Source organism: Spea bombifrons, chromosome 1 (genome assembly GCF_027358695.1).
Source record: "Spea bombifrons isolate aSpeBom1 chromosome 1, aSpeBom1.2.pri, whole genome shotgun sequence".
NCBI lineage: Eukaryota > Metazoa > Chordata > Amphibia > Anura > Pelobatidae > Spea > Spea bombifrons.
In genome coordinates this window covers 157456633-157474502 of record NC_071087.1, presented here as the reverse complement: position 1 = coordinate 157474502, position 17870 = coordinate 157456633, and the positions used below count along the sequence as shown (strand labels likewise).

The 17870-nt window shown below is 38.5% G+C and overlaps 1 protein-coding gene across 1 annotated transcript in view; it reads left to right on the top strand.

Moving 5' to 3' along the window:
- The window catches only part of DCC (DCC netrin 1 receptor), a 299985-nt gene that overhangs the window by 197375 nt on the left and 84740 nt on the right, over positions 1-17870 (top strand). Inside the window, exon 8 of the mRNA XM_053448217.1 lies at positions 13477-13633. Within this exon, the coding sequence (XP_053304192.1) occupies positions 13477-13633 (157 nt within the window). The remainder of the gene's footprint in view (positions 1-13476; positions 13634-17870) is intronic.

Genomic DNA, 17870 nt, shown 5'->3' with positions numbered 1-17870 from the left:
CTGACCTTGCTCATAACTCCTTCATCCCATCCCGCCATTCCTTTCCCAGATGAAAGATTCTGGCTTCCTGTCGGTTGCCTCGGCAACCAAGACTATGGAAGGCAGCCAAAAGGGAATGATTAATAAGAGATTGTGCATGCATGTCGAATACTGTATGTGTAAATATGTATACATTGCTGTTCAAAAGCTTTGTCCTGATTTTTTTTTTTATATAAAGAACAGCCAATTTTGTCCATTAAAATAACATGAAATCAATCAGAAACCCAGCGCAGACAGGGTTAATGTTGTAAATGACTATTGTAGCTGATTTTAAATGGAATTTCTTCATAGGTGTACAGAGAGCCTTTATCACTCCCATCACTCCTGTGTTCCAATGGCCCTTTATCACTCCCATCACTCCTGTGTTCCAATGGCCCTTTATCACTCCCATCACTCCTGTGTTTCCAATGGCCCTTTATCACTCCTGTGTTCCAATGGCCCTTTATCACTCCCATCACTCCTGTGTTCCAATGGCCCTTTATCACTCCCATCACTCCTGTGTTCCAATGGCCCTTTATCACTCCCATCACTCCTGTGTTCCAATGGCCCTTTATCACTCCCATCACTCCGTATTCCAATGGCACGTTGTGTTCGCTCATCCAAGTTTAAGAGACTAATTAATGGTTAGAAACCCTTTTGTAAATTGTTACAGCCAGAAATGTCCTTGTTTCCATGAAAACAGCTCAGTGACCCCAAACTATTGAATACACGCACACACTTTTTGATAAATTAATATTAATAAATAAATATTAATACATATATTAAAGAACATGCGCATAAAACATACTAAGGTTTCATTCATTTTATTTTGTGCAGATATTTGCAATTTTTTTTTTTACTGAGTGGGTGGTAGATAAATGGAACAGCCTTCCATCAATAGTGGTAGATACTAGGTTAGATGGTAGGTTAATACAGTGAGGGAATTTAAACATGCTCCCCTACTTACAAACCGCGTGTAATGAATTAATAAAGCACGCCCCAGGGCGTTTGCAGACACTTGGTCCTGCCTGTTGCCATAACGAAATTGTGAAGCAATCTATAGTAAGATGATGTACGGCTGGTGTAGGGGATGAAATCAACGGGAAATGGCTGCTGGGTAACTGTCGGTGATAATATGGGAATTTTTAGGACTCCAGAGGGGTTTTGGGGGTGTATTTAATCGCCCTTAGTGGTTATAGTGTGGAGTAATCCATGTTAACCCCATATTCTCATCAGGTCATCAACCATCACCCATTCATGTCGTCACAGAACAAAATATCTGATATGAATGACATCACTCAAACCTTAATCCATCCCTGCGCATGTGTTAGATTCAGGATAGCCACACGCCTATCCCTTACTGTATTAACCTCTACCACCTCTGCCGGGAGGTTATTCCACTTATCCACTTCCCTCTGACCCTCTAGTGTTAGATTATGAACTCTTGTTTTAACGTTTCTCCTCCTTTGAAATATACTTTCCATCACATCTCTCTCTCCTTCTCTCGATTCTTTCCTCCAAGCGGTACGGTTCTAAAGATATAGAACGTATTCCGCGCATGGAGCGGTAGAATGCCTTTTTTTCTTTATAACCGTTGTCCTTTAAATAATCCGAACAAACTGTCACCGCGTTATGCCGGCTCGCGTGAATTTACGCAGCTGTGGGAATCGAGAGGAGCTTTATGGATGATAGATTATTTCCTTATCACTCTTTGACAACGTATAGTCTGAAGTCTCTATGTTCTACCATCACAGCTGACTTGGAGAATTATCCCGGTGTGACCTACCTTTGAATGGAAGATATACACTTTATTTTTTGCCTCGGGCAGCGTGTCTGCCAGATATCGCAGCATTACCCAGGTGACCCAGGAACCAAAAGCGGAAAATGCTAGGCTGTTTTAGGCAAGCAGAATGTTCTTGTATTGTCTTAGATTTATGGATCCTTTTTAATTCATGGGGCTGTATTTGTTTAACTCGCCAGAGGTGAATAAAATTCTTCAGATAAAAAAGAAGGCTGATAGCGGCTGTAAATAAATACTGTGTGTGTATATATATATATATATATATATACAATAACAAGGTACCCCCCCCAAACAATGAATGCAGATGAAAATAAAATAAATAAATATTCCGCAGAATCTCCCCATACTTTTTTAAGAGGAACACTTTCAGCCACCATGTGCATTAAAGTGGATAGAATGGCTGGAGTCTCTCTTTAAATACCGTATTTGCTCGATTATAAGACGACCCTGATTATAAGACGACCCCCCAAATCTTAATATTAATTTAGGAAAAAAAGAAAAAGCCTGAATATAAGACGACCCTATAGGAAAAAAGTTTTACCAGTAAATGTTAATTCATTTAAACACTTTTTTTAATAAAAGCTATGCTTGAGAAAAATATTTTGGTTTTATTTCCTTCTATTTTCCAACCTGCCCCCCAGTTATGCACATCTGCCCCAGAAGTGCCTTATACCCCCTATATGCCACTGTGCCCCATGATATGCCTTTTAACCCTCTAAATGCCACAGTGCCCCATGATATGCCTTTTAACCCTATAAGCCACTGTGCCCCATGATATGCCTTTTAACCCTATATGCCACTCTGGCACTTAGAGGGTTAAAAGGCATATTATGGGGAAGAATGGCATATTGGGAGGTTTAAGGCATTTCAGGAGGCAGAGTGGCATTAAAGGGGTTAAAAGGCATTTCACAGAGCACTCTGCCTCCAGAAATGCCTTACACCCCCCATTTAACACTCCCCCTCCCTCCTCCAAACTTACCGGTGCTTCTGAGTTGGGGGGGCGCATAACACAGGAGGGTCCAGGTCCCCTGCATCTGAGCCCCAGGTGCTTAGTCCGGGCAGCATGTAGAGCTCCACGCGAATCGCATAGAGCTCTACACGCTGCCCAGACTAAGCACCGGGGACTCAGATGCACCGGTAAGTTGGGTCGGGGGTTAACACAGGAGGATCCAGGTCCCCTGTATCGCTGCGGGGGATCTGGATCTTAGTCTCATAATCAGACCTATTTGAGGTCTGATTATAAGACGACCCTGATTAAAAGCGAGGGTTATTTTTCAGAGCATTTGCTCTGGAAAAAACCTTGTCTTATAATCGAGCAAATACGGTAGTTTTCTGATCTGCCATTAGGTCATACTGACAAATCTACTTATTCATCGGTTTACGGGATCAAAACGATACATTTGCTTCACTTAGCTCCTCCGACTCTCCTTTTCCCCATTTCTCCTTTCTCCTCTCTCATATTAATCGCACTCAACCCAGTTTGACCCGTTTGGAAGTGTGGCTTGCAAATTTTGCTTGTGGGCCACCCATTAATTCCTTTTACCCCATTTACCCCAGTTTTCAAAACCACTTTGCATGTGGTGGTGGTGGTAATGATAACCATCAGGTAAGTGTTTCCACAGCCCTTGGCAAAAGGGAACCAGGGGTTCCAAAGAAAATATGCTTGGGCTAGCTGAACATCAAAGACGTGAAGAGTGGGCAGCAATGGGTGATATTGAGGGCACTAACCTGGAGCTCTGGTAAATTTGCCCTGAGACTCCAGATAAAACCCAGTAAATTCCCCAGCTCTATATAATCCATGGAGCAACAATGTCATCAATTCACAGATCAAGGAGTTCATTACTTGCACAAGAACCTCTGCTGAAATCATGAAAAAAATATAAGACCATCCAAAAGGAGCTGAACTGCGTTTGTTGTTTTATGTTAGTCCCCCAGCTCAAAATTCAATCAACATGATGTATACATATCATAAAAAAATCAGATTTTGGGTTTTAACAGGGTTTTCATTTTCCGTCAGCTTGTTTTGGACGGCGCAACATAGAAAACGGGAGCTACAATGAGGTTTAAATGGCTGGCTTTTGGATTGCATAGGATTGCTAACGTTTCAATAGAAATACAACCCTCCGCCAGATACATTTTATGTTCCCTAGAGTTCCACGGCTAACGTCAAACCAAAGGCATCTGTATGAAAACATAATTTGTGCTGAAAGACGGATTTTAAGCCTTTTCATTCTTTATTTTGTACGTTTAATTTTGATGGGAAAAAAAAATTACTGAATTTAAAACAATTCAGAATAATTTTTGGTAAGGAAGACAGAGAATGTCTTAACAATAGCTACCTCCAAATCCTTGATTTGTAAAGCTATAGCCCTCTGGACAATAAAGCAATATTCTTTTTTTTAAGGCCAAACATGTGGATGGTTCACCCAAATCTGAATACCTGTTATTTAGGATAAATCAACCCTTCATTTCATACTGAATAGACCCAGCATCCAGGGCCCGTGCGTGTGATTATCTTCATGGTTGGGTTCACAAACGCAAGGAGAAAAAAAGAACACAAACCCATTTATCTGAAACCAAATGGGACAGGGATGAAAAAGTATAGTATTGACAAAAGAAACAATGCCTGCGTGATTACCATAATAATCAAGTGCCAAATCCACGGGTGTGTAAATCCTTTCTACGGCATATTTCTAACATACAAATAAGCTTTTTCAATCAGTTTGTTGTTGATGGAGAAGACGGCGGGATATGATGATGATGATGATGATTGCAATACGCATTTTTGGCTTAAAAATTCTAGATTCATGTTTCTGGGTCAGTGCCCTAGAGGTGGCTTAGATACAGTATAAGTTCAAGCTAATAGGTATCTCATCAAACGACCTTCATGGTTCCATGAAGATCAACCATCTATGATCTTATCGATAATGTTGTCTGCCCTCTTTTCCTGATGCAAAGACTTAAACCTTAATCAGTCGTTGGTCTCGTCTTAGATTCAGGAGCCGTATGCCTATCCCATGCATGTTTGAATCCCCTCACTGTATTAGCCTCTACCATATCTGCTGAGCGGCTCTTCCACTTATTTACCAGCCTCTCAGTAAAATAAAACTTCCTTAAATTCAGCCTCTCGCCCTCCAGCTTTAGATTATGACCTCTTATTATAACGTTTCTCCTCTTCGGTGATGAAAATGATCAATTCTCCACTTCATTGAGCTAAACCCTATAAGAGAGTGCAACCAGGCTAAGAGTAGAAAGAAGGAATTTAGGGAAAATTCTCCTTAAACATATAGAATAATATAAACTAGACCTTTTCATTGATCAATGTAACAAGATGGTTTTCTTCTGTTTCTGGTTAAACAGGACATTCTATGCCACTAATTTTGTTGCATCAAAGGATTTGTTGCAGTACAGGAGGAAGGTGTGATTTGGGGCTCTTTTTAATATTTTGATTAATCTCTCGTTTCACCTTTGGCTTATTGTCCTAATCCTTGGCCCAAATGAGGTTTAAAGGATAGCCTGAAGGGCGTAATATGTCCACCCTGCTTGCCTCTCGTTATGTAGCTGCCCTAATGAAATTCAGAAAACGAATCAATATAGAAGCCGTAATTATTACAAAAAAATGTGTTTTAGACTGTACATTACTAACAAACAGTATAATGTTGTAATATGTTGCCATTTTATGAATAAGCAAAATAATAATAATAATTACACTTTAAAATAAAAAAAAATGTGGGATAAGTTATTAAAGCCATCAATCAGTTAATGGAATACATTGTATTTCAATGACAAAATTCATTGATTTTTATATAAAATTACCAAATATTAAGTGTGTGTTTCTGATAATGCCTGGCCCTTTTCAGTATCTATCAGTTTAGAACTATGTCCTTGACTTATACATTGGCAAAGGTTCTCTTTCTTTCTAGAGTAAAATGAACTAATACGCCAACTTTCAATCTTTTAGATCTAGAGCATTAAAAAAAAAGATAATTTCGATCGAACAGTCATTTTACTCCCTTGTCATGTCAATTAGGCACGCTGTCTAGAAAGCAAACGCTGCCTTGATGGATCTTTATTGATGTATTCCCTCCAATAAGTTAATTAAGATTTCAGGAAGTAAGAGAAACACTAAGGATGTGTCGGTGTGATACAAATTTGAGTCGTTATCAGCTATTGCCGTGCTCCAGAATAACCAAAAGCAGCCATTTTTCTGGTTAGCCCTTTGAATGCCAGATATGATAAAATAAATATCATCTCTAGGGACATATTATTTTCCCAATTTGTCGCAATTTGAACATATAAAGTTAGGTAATTTTCCAAAATGTGCAAAAAAACTTTCATTAAAAAGGGCCGAATGGTGGATGGAATGCGGTGGAATGCGTGTAATACGTTTTATATGCAGCTGTCCGGATTATGTGATGACAGTTGGCCCAGTCCCTATGTGTGTGCAATGTCTGATCACCCATGACATGACGTAATAGTTATGGCTTGGTGTAATCGCTGAAAGGATCAGGAAGCCACACCATCCTGAAATCCAGGGTTCTCCATCCAGGTGACAAAAGGAGACCACCTCCAGTTGAGACCCAGATGCAATCTAGGGTGTTTTCAGGTCTTCACCGTCGGGGCCAAGAGTGGACTCTCCACCACCTCTGTGGTTAGTTCCGTACATCGGTGCTCCTCAACCCTCTCCTCAAGGCACACCTCGCAGTCCAGGATTTAGGTATTCCTCGGGTGTGTCTAAGACACACATGAGTAATACTTAAAGAGAAGGGGTGTTCAGTATGTTCCAGGTTGTCGTCAACAATGTTACCCCATATCCCTTCTAGAAATGCCAAAAAGTCTTCCACGGTGGTGACCCACAAGTCTTCCAACCTGTTAGAATTTGTAGGCGATACAGAGAAGCAGGAGCTGTTGTGAAGTCGTCATAATGTCCCTTGTGAGACGTCTTTCTGGAGACCTTGTAATACTTGGTACAAACATTCCTCTTTAAAATATATATATACCTGTTTAAAAAATATATACACATTATAAAATTAACATGACATTTGGTTTATTATCAATAAAATATGATATATCCATCAATGTTTGAAATATAATTGTCTTTGGGTTTCAAGCTTACTGAACATCGCCTGAAGCTTTGATATTTTGTGCTTCTTTTTATTCTGCAATAAATTAATAAATAAAAAAAAATTTATAATGATATTCTCACTACTCTTGGAAGCTCTTCGTCTTTGGTTCTTCCACAACTTAATCTGTAGTCCTTGGAGAAGCGCTATTCCATCCATCTCCCTAAGGAGACCAAGGCAGTCTTCCTTGGCCTCCTCTCTGTGACCAAGAGTTTTGGCCGTATCCGAGAATCTTCAGTTTTGATATGTTGACCCATTCACAACCGGCTGAGAACTCAACAGAGGAATTTTACATTTCAATGGTTTCCTTTGTAGCAGAGCCATGGAAATTCTTCTTTCCTGGCCCCACTGATGGCAATGGTTGTGCGTTTTGCTACTTCTCTATCGTCAGGTTCTATTCCCGTTTCCAATGGTAAAATGTGGACATTTTAACACCCCCCCCAAGATTTTAAGTGTATTATTGTACCTATAATAGCTAGTTATCTCTTGTCTACCTACATTCTAAAATTCCATGAAACAGATTGCAGTCCCACCAATCTTATTTTAACCAACAAATTCTGAGCATTCTAATATCTAATAGATGCTTTCTACTTTAAAATCACTTTTAAATACAATATAAAAATATTCCTATATAAATTCCATGGGGAATTTGAAAATAAAATATTTTTTTTTCTTTATTAGATTTTGTTTCAGGAATGTGAACACATTTTCCAGAGAACATATGTAGACCTCAAAAATTGAAATAATGAAAAAAAAAAAAAATTGTTTGCTATTTATCAGCTCAGCCCTCGCGCGCTGAACCAACATGGTTGCCTCTTGGGAACGTTTACAAAAGGATTTGTTTGCTTGTAATCCGCAACTTTCCTTCTTCTTGTTTCTCAAGAAGACTAATGGGTTATGACAGCTGTCACTCGCAGCGGAGAAGGGAATGCGGCTTGCGATGCAGTAGATATTAAAAACCGTATTGATTGAGTAGGTGTAGGGCTGACCGGTAATGTTCCTTATTGAATTTTGCATTCTAGTGTGAGATGATTGACGTGAGCTACATAAAAATGAATAAAATGTAAAAAAAAAATATAAAAGATGCTAATGCCAGGACTTCAATTGCATGTATAATATAAATATACATCAAATATAAACTCTCTTTACGTAAGTGTTTTCTGGGAGAGTTGGGTTGTATTCAGGTCTATTGCCTATAGAAACGTATATAACACAAGGCGAGGCATGGCCGCATCAGATGATTGTTAATGACCCCCCCCAGTTAGATTTTAGCTGCAGCGCCTGTATAATTTAGACTAGCTCATATTTTATGTATATTCAAAATTGCCTGATATGAAGCTTATGGTGATTTAGCCAACCTCATTTGATGATGATTTAAACAAAAGCAAATGGTATCAGGAGATATAACACAAGTTTTTAAAAGATAATTAATCCCCGCCAACATCACACATGATAACCCTAGCCTTCGGTGACATCATATGCAAATTAGATTCCCATGCAGGTGTTTATTTGCATATACTGATGGATTGATGACATCGTAGATGAAATGAAGCTAGAGAATTTTATTTCTCCCCATTTCTACTTGTTCAATAATAATAAAAAATACTATTATTAATATTATTTTGTTAAATATTATAAATCTGGCTATGATATTAATTAATGGTAGAAAGAAGTGTCGTCTCCTATGACACACCATGTACAGTATGCAATATAGATAAATATTGTTACAATATTAAAATCCATGTTTTCAGCATCTAAAGTGTAGTGCCAATTGTTAAATAAAGTATGGCATTATATATACAATAATAAAAAAAAAAGGTATGGTAGACATCAGAATAATAACTTGGAAAAGTACAATTAAATTGTGTTAGAATTTACCATAGCATGACCATCGTAGTTTGGTTTTTCAAAAGAAAAATAAATAAATTAATTAAGCTGAACAAAACAACCAGAAATCGATTCGGTGGATTATTTCAAGGATGTGATTTCGTGCTTTCATTTACATAAATTAATATGCAAGAGGTTTGTTTTGGAAAGACTGCAGTTTTGGACAAGTAGCTGGGTTTTGTTTTTTTTTTTGCTTTTTTTTTTTTTTTTAATGCCGTTCTGGTTTTCGACATATTACAAAACTCCTCCTGAATGTTTCTGAAACGGTATCCGCTGACATTTAGAGCAGAAACATGTACATGTACCACCCGGTATTATCCATCAGTGACTTAACATAATGGTAAAATAAATGTATGGTTTTAAAGGGACATGACACCCCCTACTACAGAAGAATGTATGTTTAAAGTAACCCTAACCCTCTGTACCTTAATATGCATTCTTCCAAAACGGGGGAAAAAATAATAAAATACTTAACCTGACACAGAATTTGCAGCCACAAAATCTTCTTCCATGATCTCCAAATTTCTTTCCACTGATTGGCTAATTAAGCTGTCAATCATCGGCAGTTACAGAACTTCAAATCTCATATCGTCTCCTAACAAGACACTTGAAACTTTTAAACTTATTCTGTGAAACCACTAATTTATCCAAGTAAATGTAAAAGTCATTAGTTGTTTCTGCGTCATCAAGTCCGTCTGTACCGTGTCATACGGGGTACAAGGGCTGGACGCAGCTTTGGGACTGCATGGCGCTTACAGTAATGCCTACAGTAGAAACTTAGTCTTAGGATCCCAGCAGAAACCCCAGAAAAACGAGAATATAAGGACTGGAAGCCTAATTTATAACCGCTTGGGCACAGAAGGTCTGGCAACTTTTATCAAAGGGCAAGCTTAACTATACTGATCGAATATTTTTTGCCATCCGACGCGAGAGTCCTGTCCATCTCACATTCGCGGCAGGTTGAACATCCTTAAATGGTGTATCTGGTCAGAATGTAAATGTTGCTCAAAGCCTTTCTCCGTGGAAACGAGGAATGGATAACAGAAAGAGGAAAAAAGGTTGAAATAATAACCACCGAAAATAAAATTACCCCTGTCCGGCTCTCCATTGCATTGCCGGACTATCAGTTAGACGTCCTAGACACATGCCTTCGGGGACCTTTGGTGGTTTAACGCTCTCTAGAAGGTGGCCATCAGAATTATTAAGGCTACAGCTCTTGCCATGGACAAGGAGGAGTGCAGCCAGGAGCCCGAAAGGAGATTTTTTGGGTAGGTAGTTAAATGGGCTAACCTATTCAAGCAATGGAGGGCACTGGTTAGTAACAAGACTAACTAGGGTTGAGCCAAGTAACAACATTTCAAAATTCCAATTGTAAGACCCAAAACCCATCCTACCTTCCCCCAGCTACTTAATTGTTCCTAAAATTCACTTTAGAAGGAAGATATCTGAAATTGAATTTCATCGGCTTAAAGGTAACGCTTTTTTCCCCCCCTGTATGTTCATGGAGCGATTTCCAAACAGAAGGCTTCTCCGCGGTTCACCATGAAGTGAAGCGTGCAAAGGATTATTGTTTCCCTGAGCCAAGCCCTGCTGCCTACCTAGTAACACCTCCTGCATAGTAATAATACCCTTTATCGTCTGTGCTCATCATCCTCTAGGCTTGGGTGTCTACAAAGCTTGGAAAAGCCATTTCTGTGTCTAATACAATACAACGTAGGTCCTAAGTCAAATGTCACGTTATATTCCCATTTATTTAATAAAACTGAATAATAGTGAAATATTTCTAGTAATGTTAATGAATATCGCATACGGTGCATGATCATTGGTCAATATGTCTCATGGTTAATTCGCCTTTCCGGTGTTTTTATACACGTTTATGTACTGTAAGAGTTAAAGAAGAAATCGTTTCATTTTTTTGGGCCTCATTAAATAATTCGATTTGTTTGGAAATTGTTGCTGCTGTAGCCGAGCAGCTAAATCTTCTTCTTCCATATCCCCACAATCCTGATTCACGGAAAGCTGTCCATGAGACGCGTAGAGTGGAGACTGGTCTTTAAAGCGGGGGGGAAAGTACAGAGACTTGACCCAGAGCAGCACTTACCGCTGCGGTCGCTGTCTACCATGCTGAGCTATGATGTCATATCTCAGCACGCTACATGGGTGGCACGGAGTAAGGTCATCTCTTCAATAGGTCAAAGGAGGCTCCTGGTAGCCTGATGGCCTAATACGGCTGTCCTACGCCTGATCGGTCTAGGAGAGAACACAGTCCTGGGAAGATTTTCTTCCTTCCGCCAATACAGCAGTTTGTTGCTTGCGGGTTCTAAAACACACAGCTTTAAAAATCCTTTTAAACAAAATGTATCCGATTTTCTTTTGTGATAATCGAGAAACAGAAGAACTGTGGCGGCTGCAAACAATCCCTAGCATTAGAAGCTTAACTGCTATCTGCTAAACGCAGAGTCCGGGAAATCACTCACAGCCCTGTGCTTGGGCTGACAGTAGGAAACCGACGCACCTAGGGGTGATCGCAATCGAAGGAACATTTGCATGAAATGTCCTGATTATTGTTATAATTTATTGTTTTATATAGCGGCATCATATTCCGTAGCGCTGTACAATGGGTAGACAGGACATAACAAGTAGTATATGACATAACTTACAGAAACAACAGGTGAGGAGGGCCCTGCTCAAAGGAGCTTACAATCTAGATAGAGTTAGGGTTAAGACTTTGCTGGGATACAAATAAATAAAGCAGGTGTGAATGTGTGTGTATATATATATATATATATATATATATATATATATATATATATTAATATATATATACACAAAGCTGAGCAAATGATACAAAAATTCAAATGGGTGCTTTTCAAACAGTAGGCAAAACTGTAATTATATTTTATTTTGAAAGAAAGCTGAAACACCTTTAATATAATAACTGTATTCTACCTCTTTCAACGGGGTGGCACTGGTGCATATTTATGCCTTTTTCTTCTCCATGACAACAGATAAAGGATCTGTGGTCATGGCAACAGCTTCATGTCTAGCCCTTGCAATGTAAGAGATGGTGATTGCTAATTCCTAGATTAAGCCAACAAATGAGTGAGCGTGAGATAAGTACGAAAAAAATTTACCAGAGAACGCGCGTCCGTTAGCTTATCCTCGAAAAGTAGTAGTCAGAAGAAATAGAATTCTTGGCGGGACCCTTTTTAACGTCGGGGGTATTCCCCTTAATGACAAAGCCCGTACATGTACGGGCTCAAAATGCATTGTTTTCAATGGGTTTAGGGACCGCCCATTGTCCTTAAGGGGTTAATACCATGTACAAAGTGAATTAGAATTCTCCACGTGTGCTACAATGTGTCCAACATGGAATACTATGTATGGTTTTCCCGTTATGAATGGGGCCTTACAGAAACGTGTTCTGGGCTATCCGCGTGTGACTATTACGTGCCCAACATAATACAAGTCGATAATTGCCACAAAAATTAAATATGTAAAAATGGTAACTCAAAACCCATATTTGTATTTTTTTCTATCTGATATAAAGTGGGCTCCTGTCGTGTATACGGTGAGATAGGGAGAGAACAGTTGGCTCTGTATTACAGGCAGTTTGCTTCTTATATATTATAAGAGATCGAATTGTATCATTTCACTTGAAAAGGCAACTAAAAACCGTATTAATACAGTGAGAGAATTTAAACATGAATGGGATACTGAATCTAAAGGGAGACCGAGAACCAGGCCATCTGGCACACTGGGCAAACCCCGGTGGGCTGCTGGCCGACATTTCCCCATACTCCCCCGATCAGCTGCAGTATGCGGCCACCGGCTGTGTATATGGCCGGCCACACACTGAATGAGCATAAAACGCAACATGCGACCTCTCCTGTTCAGCCGTCAGCCATACTTACATCATTGGTGGCCGCTAGCCTTAGAGTGCCAAGTCTCCCTCATCATCCTTAGCCCGACCTTGCCAAGAACTTATAAAGGTCTGAGTCTTTAAAGCAGGAAAAAGAGTTAGATTAGATGGACCAAATGCTTTTTATCTCTCATCAAATTCTATGATTCTACGTCATCTGTAATGCAACTTAAGTGTAAAGGCTTAAAAGGGCCTTTGATTGCTTTATTGATTAATGATCCGTCATAGGTCTTATAGCACTAAGTTTACCCACGATGACTTCCCGTTGACTTCAGTCGATGACCTACAGCAGGGGTTACTCCTCAGCAGATGAATTCAGCGTTCTATATTCTATACTTTTTATCTAAAATGTTGAATTCTTTCCTGGGATTTTTCTCTGCATTTTCTGAAACATTTGATGTTGATAATAATAGATTTATGTTCTCAACAAACATTCAAATTCTGTAGACATACAATATTCTTGTCGCAAAAGCCTTTTTATTGTTATTCTTTCCCAAAAGTAATATATATGTTATAGATAAATACATTTCACCTTTACATGCCTTCTTTAGTTACTAGATATCTTAATTCTCTTTGTATTCCTGCTTTTTTTTTTCTTACTTTGCCCTGTGTTTTTCAAAAAGTAGCCATGCCTCCCACTCCTTTTCCTGTTGAACCTCTAACCTATGTATCACCGACGACATCCAAAAACTCCTCTCTGATCAAATCCACACCTTCCCCTCCAGCTGTCCCCAGTTCCAGTGTCCTTCCCTCTGCTCCCCGAGACGTGGTCCCCGTTTTGGTTTCCAGTCGATTCGTCCGTCTCAGCTGGCGCCCGCCCGTAGAAACCAGAGGCAATATACAGACTTACACCATCTACTACTCCAAAGACGAAGCTTACAGGTAAGCCCTTTAAAAGACTACGCGGTCCAAAATATTGTATTTCTGTATTATAAGTCTCTAATAACTCTTTATATTATTGGGCGGTGGCTAAAAAAAACTATTTGCGGAAGAATTTTAATATGATGACTTAACATTGTTATTCCGGAATCTTCGCGATAATAGGTATTGTTGTAGGTACTTCAAACTGGTGACGTCTTCCAACTTTGCCCATTATAAGACGCCATGATTGTAACAGGGATTTAGCTAACTTAGAGGATACCACGCGGGTGGCCATTTTACCCCAAGATAGGCTTCATCCTACCAAAGTTTGACATTCTTCATGTTTAAAGTATTGTTTAATAAATCCACATGCGAAAGATTACAGTGGATTACTGATTGGACAAGAACATTCCAATGAAACTCGAGGACTGAAGGACCACTGGGTTATTTGTTTTAATGTTTGATATGATGAACAATTTACGTTAGCAATTTGCTAATGAATTATGCAGATTTTTGCATGAAAGTGAATATATTTAAACATGGTATGCGGTCTTTCATTGAATACAGCACATGAATGTGTTTTCTATAGGCTTGTTCTCTAGTTCTATGGCAATATCCTATCTGCATTGGCCTCTGTGTCACATGATTAAGCATTCACTGAAAATAAGAATGACGCATGATTTTACATGATTACAAATATAACGGTTTTGACATTCAACAAGAATGATATTTTTAATGCTGCACTTGGAAATGTGCACCTTTAACCCATCCTTTGCCAGGGGTATAGTCATTAGTCAATGAGTCACCCGACTTGCATTAAAAGGGATGATTACGATTTGTATGCATACAGTATTCAAAGGTTTCATCACAAAATGTATTTATATAGAAGTCATTTGTATTTCACTATCACCGGTAAATTCTTTTGTGATGTTAATTAGATCGAAAAGAAAAGCCTGAAATAGAAAAAACAGAACTCATTACCTACATTTCCAATTCCTTTCTTTTGTAAAATAATTATATAATCATTAGGATATCAGATAAGGTTAAATTTCCATGGGATTCGAAAACATCCGTTCATAAAATGTGTCTCTCTTACTGTAAGAGTCATTGTGGTGTGTTAGACTTTTAAAGAAGTCGTAAAGTCCACAAAATTGTAATTTTTTTTATTTTTTAAATGTATGTTAAGGCTTATTGATTAGTTATTGGGGTTAGAAAAGGAGACTTCTGTCCTCCCCTGGTAGGCTCTACTAAAACCAGGAAGTATTAGTAAGTGAACTTTTTGCACATGCTCAGTAGCACTCCAGTTGAAGTCACTGAAGCAGCAGCCAATCACATGTAGGGTAGCAAAACATCAGTGTTCTGGAAGCATACATGTGATTGGCCACTGCTACTCCAATGGTAGCTCAGCTTCTGTTGACTAGAATGTAAGTTCTACTGAGCATGTGCGAGAAGCATACTGAGGTATGCGCCCTGCTTTCACTAGAGGCAGCTGGGGGAGGAGTTAAATGAGACAAAGGAACTCCAATAACTATAAAATGGCGGCATCGGGTGCAGCAAAACACAAAATTGACTCAAACGTGAAATTAGGACTGGGGTGTTTCTTTATGCTGTATGGCATTTTACTCTTGTTTCACACGTTATATAAATGAAACATTCAAATAATTATTTTTTTTGTTCAATGTTTTTATTTCTCCGTTTCAAGTGGAAATAGGAAGTTCATTACTTATCTGATCTTGCTAACTAGCTGTCTTATCTTGTGCGACAATTTGTTTTATTGAACAAAGGCAATTTCAGGAGAGAACCCACTGAATTACCTGAGCACGGCACAAATGTATCAATAAAACACAGTCCAAAGATTTTATTTTGAAATGTATTCAATGTTTTCATCAAGGTAATTAGCTAAGGGAAAGTGCTTTTTGTGTGAACGTCGAATTGCTAGAAAACCTATACTGGCTAAGATACTTAATTGCATTAGTCCGTACATCCATAACTATTTTCTTATATGGTCAGATGAGCTCATCCTATACTACTCATCAGTTCCCCCTTTTTCTTTATTAAATATTAATATATTTGTAAAAAAAAAATGATTTATATTAGGTTCCTGCTAGATTGAAACGACTCACACTTTTATGTCTAAATAAATTATTCTATTTTTTATATTATAATAATTTAATAAATAAATGTAAAAAAAATTAAATATCATTGCCATTGACATTGGTGAATACATTTTATGGCATTTCTTGTATATTTCAGTTTTTTTGTTCTGCAAAAAAAGAAAAAAAGCCATAAAATGTATGTATTCTGGGGTATTTTTTATATAAAAAAATAAGATAGACATTTTACAATTTTATTATTATATTTATTATATTAAAATTAACATGATACAAATATGTGGCGAGCGCGCTTGCACACTTTCACCTGTAGAGGGCAGGCTTGTTCCGGCCGGAATCAGTACATGAAATGAATTGGAGAAACGCATAAAAGCAGAGAAAATAACAAAGAAAAATGAGAATAGTGAAAGTGATACAATTAGATCTAATTAGGTATTTTGCCTTTCCCTTTGTCTCTAACTTTTTAGAGTTAGACATATTAACTTCATTTTATATACATAATAACCCAAAGGAAAGCCTCGGCAAACATCACTATTATTCATCGAGCTGAAAGATGTTTTTCTTCACTAATATCAGTGACAATAAATCGACTGATAACATACTTTCTGGCGGTAAAAGTGCTGTTTCGACCATTAAGCCTGACAATCATTATGTCAATTAACTTCCAAATGAAAATTACCCTGTTATTATTAGCGTTGCTAATAACTGTTTAGCTGTTTCAAAGAGGAAATAAAGTCAAACGTTTTACTTTTAGCTCAGAACAGGCTGAAAAGTAGTCAGTCTTGGTAAACATTTGTATTTGCATATTTTATATCAAAGTCAATTATATAAAAAAATTGGCCTTGTGGGTATTTATAGAAATTGGCCGGCAGATAAGACCCATTCTGCCCCGTCTAGTCTGGGCCCGTTATGCCTGCTGTAAAGACTCAAACCTTAATCAGCCATTGGTCTTGTCATAGGAGCCATATGCCCATGCATGTTTAAGTTCCCTCACTTTATTAGCCTCTACCACCTCTGCTGGGAGGATGTTGCATTTTTCTACCACATGTGACCACACTCCACGAAAAAGGGATGATTAAAACATTATAACCCAGAAGGAATACCCTATACCTTTTACTTTATGCATTTAACTAGATGATACAAAGTATACGTTTTATTATTCTCCTTGGTTACGTATCGTGGGATTTAAAAGAGCCGTTCCAATTTTTCCTGCGCTAGTAAAATAGGTAAATATGTAATGTATTGCGTTACATTTATTTAAAGAGCGCCAGCAGATTCCGTAGCGTTGTAACAATAGGGGAACAATAAAACAATAGGGGGGAATTAACAATAATGTTAAAATTGAGATAATATGATAATTGGCAATAAGATTGACGCATCGTTTAGAGATACCGGCACAGACGGAGAAGAGAGCCCTGCTCTTGCGAGAGGGAAGGAGAGGAGCTGCTTGTGGATGATTTATTTGTTGTGAGAGAGATTGTAGAGGTAGAGACGATGAATTCGTTCTTTTTGAGTTTTTGGAGGGTAGACCGTATATTTCTTGTGAATTCGGGTCAAAGTGGGGAAAAAGTGCTACTTTATGAAAAGAGGCACAAGTTGTGGGAAGAACGAATATGGTGGTTGGGAGAGTATTTGGAGCAGAGATATAGGGGAGTGAGGAGGTGTTGTAGACTCTGTAGGTCAGGAGTTTAAATTGAATTGTTGAGGGTACCACTTGAGTGGAGTCACTGAGACAGTCGGCCCAAGGATGAAGAACGTCGGGGTAGGAAGATTGGCCTGGAAGAGGAGTTCAGAATAGAATGGAGGGGTGAAAGACGGGAGAGGGGAGGCCGGTAAGCAGTGTGTTGCAGTAATCAAAAAGGGAAATCTCCAGGGAATGGATATTTTAGCAGGCTATGGTATGAGGAAAGGACCAATTTAAGGGATATTTGAAATGTGAAGGACGACTTCTATTATGTAATCAGCTGGTATAACAAATATTGCATCCGACTGACTCGATTCTACTTCTGTTTATTGAGTTCCAACAGACAGACAAATAGTGCATTTCATGAAAGATTAGGCCGCCTTACGCAGTAAAATGAAAGAAAAAAAAAAGCATTTTAAAAGCTCTAACCTGCTTTTCAGCGGCACACAAGCTGTCAGATTAA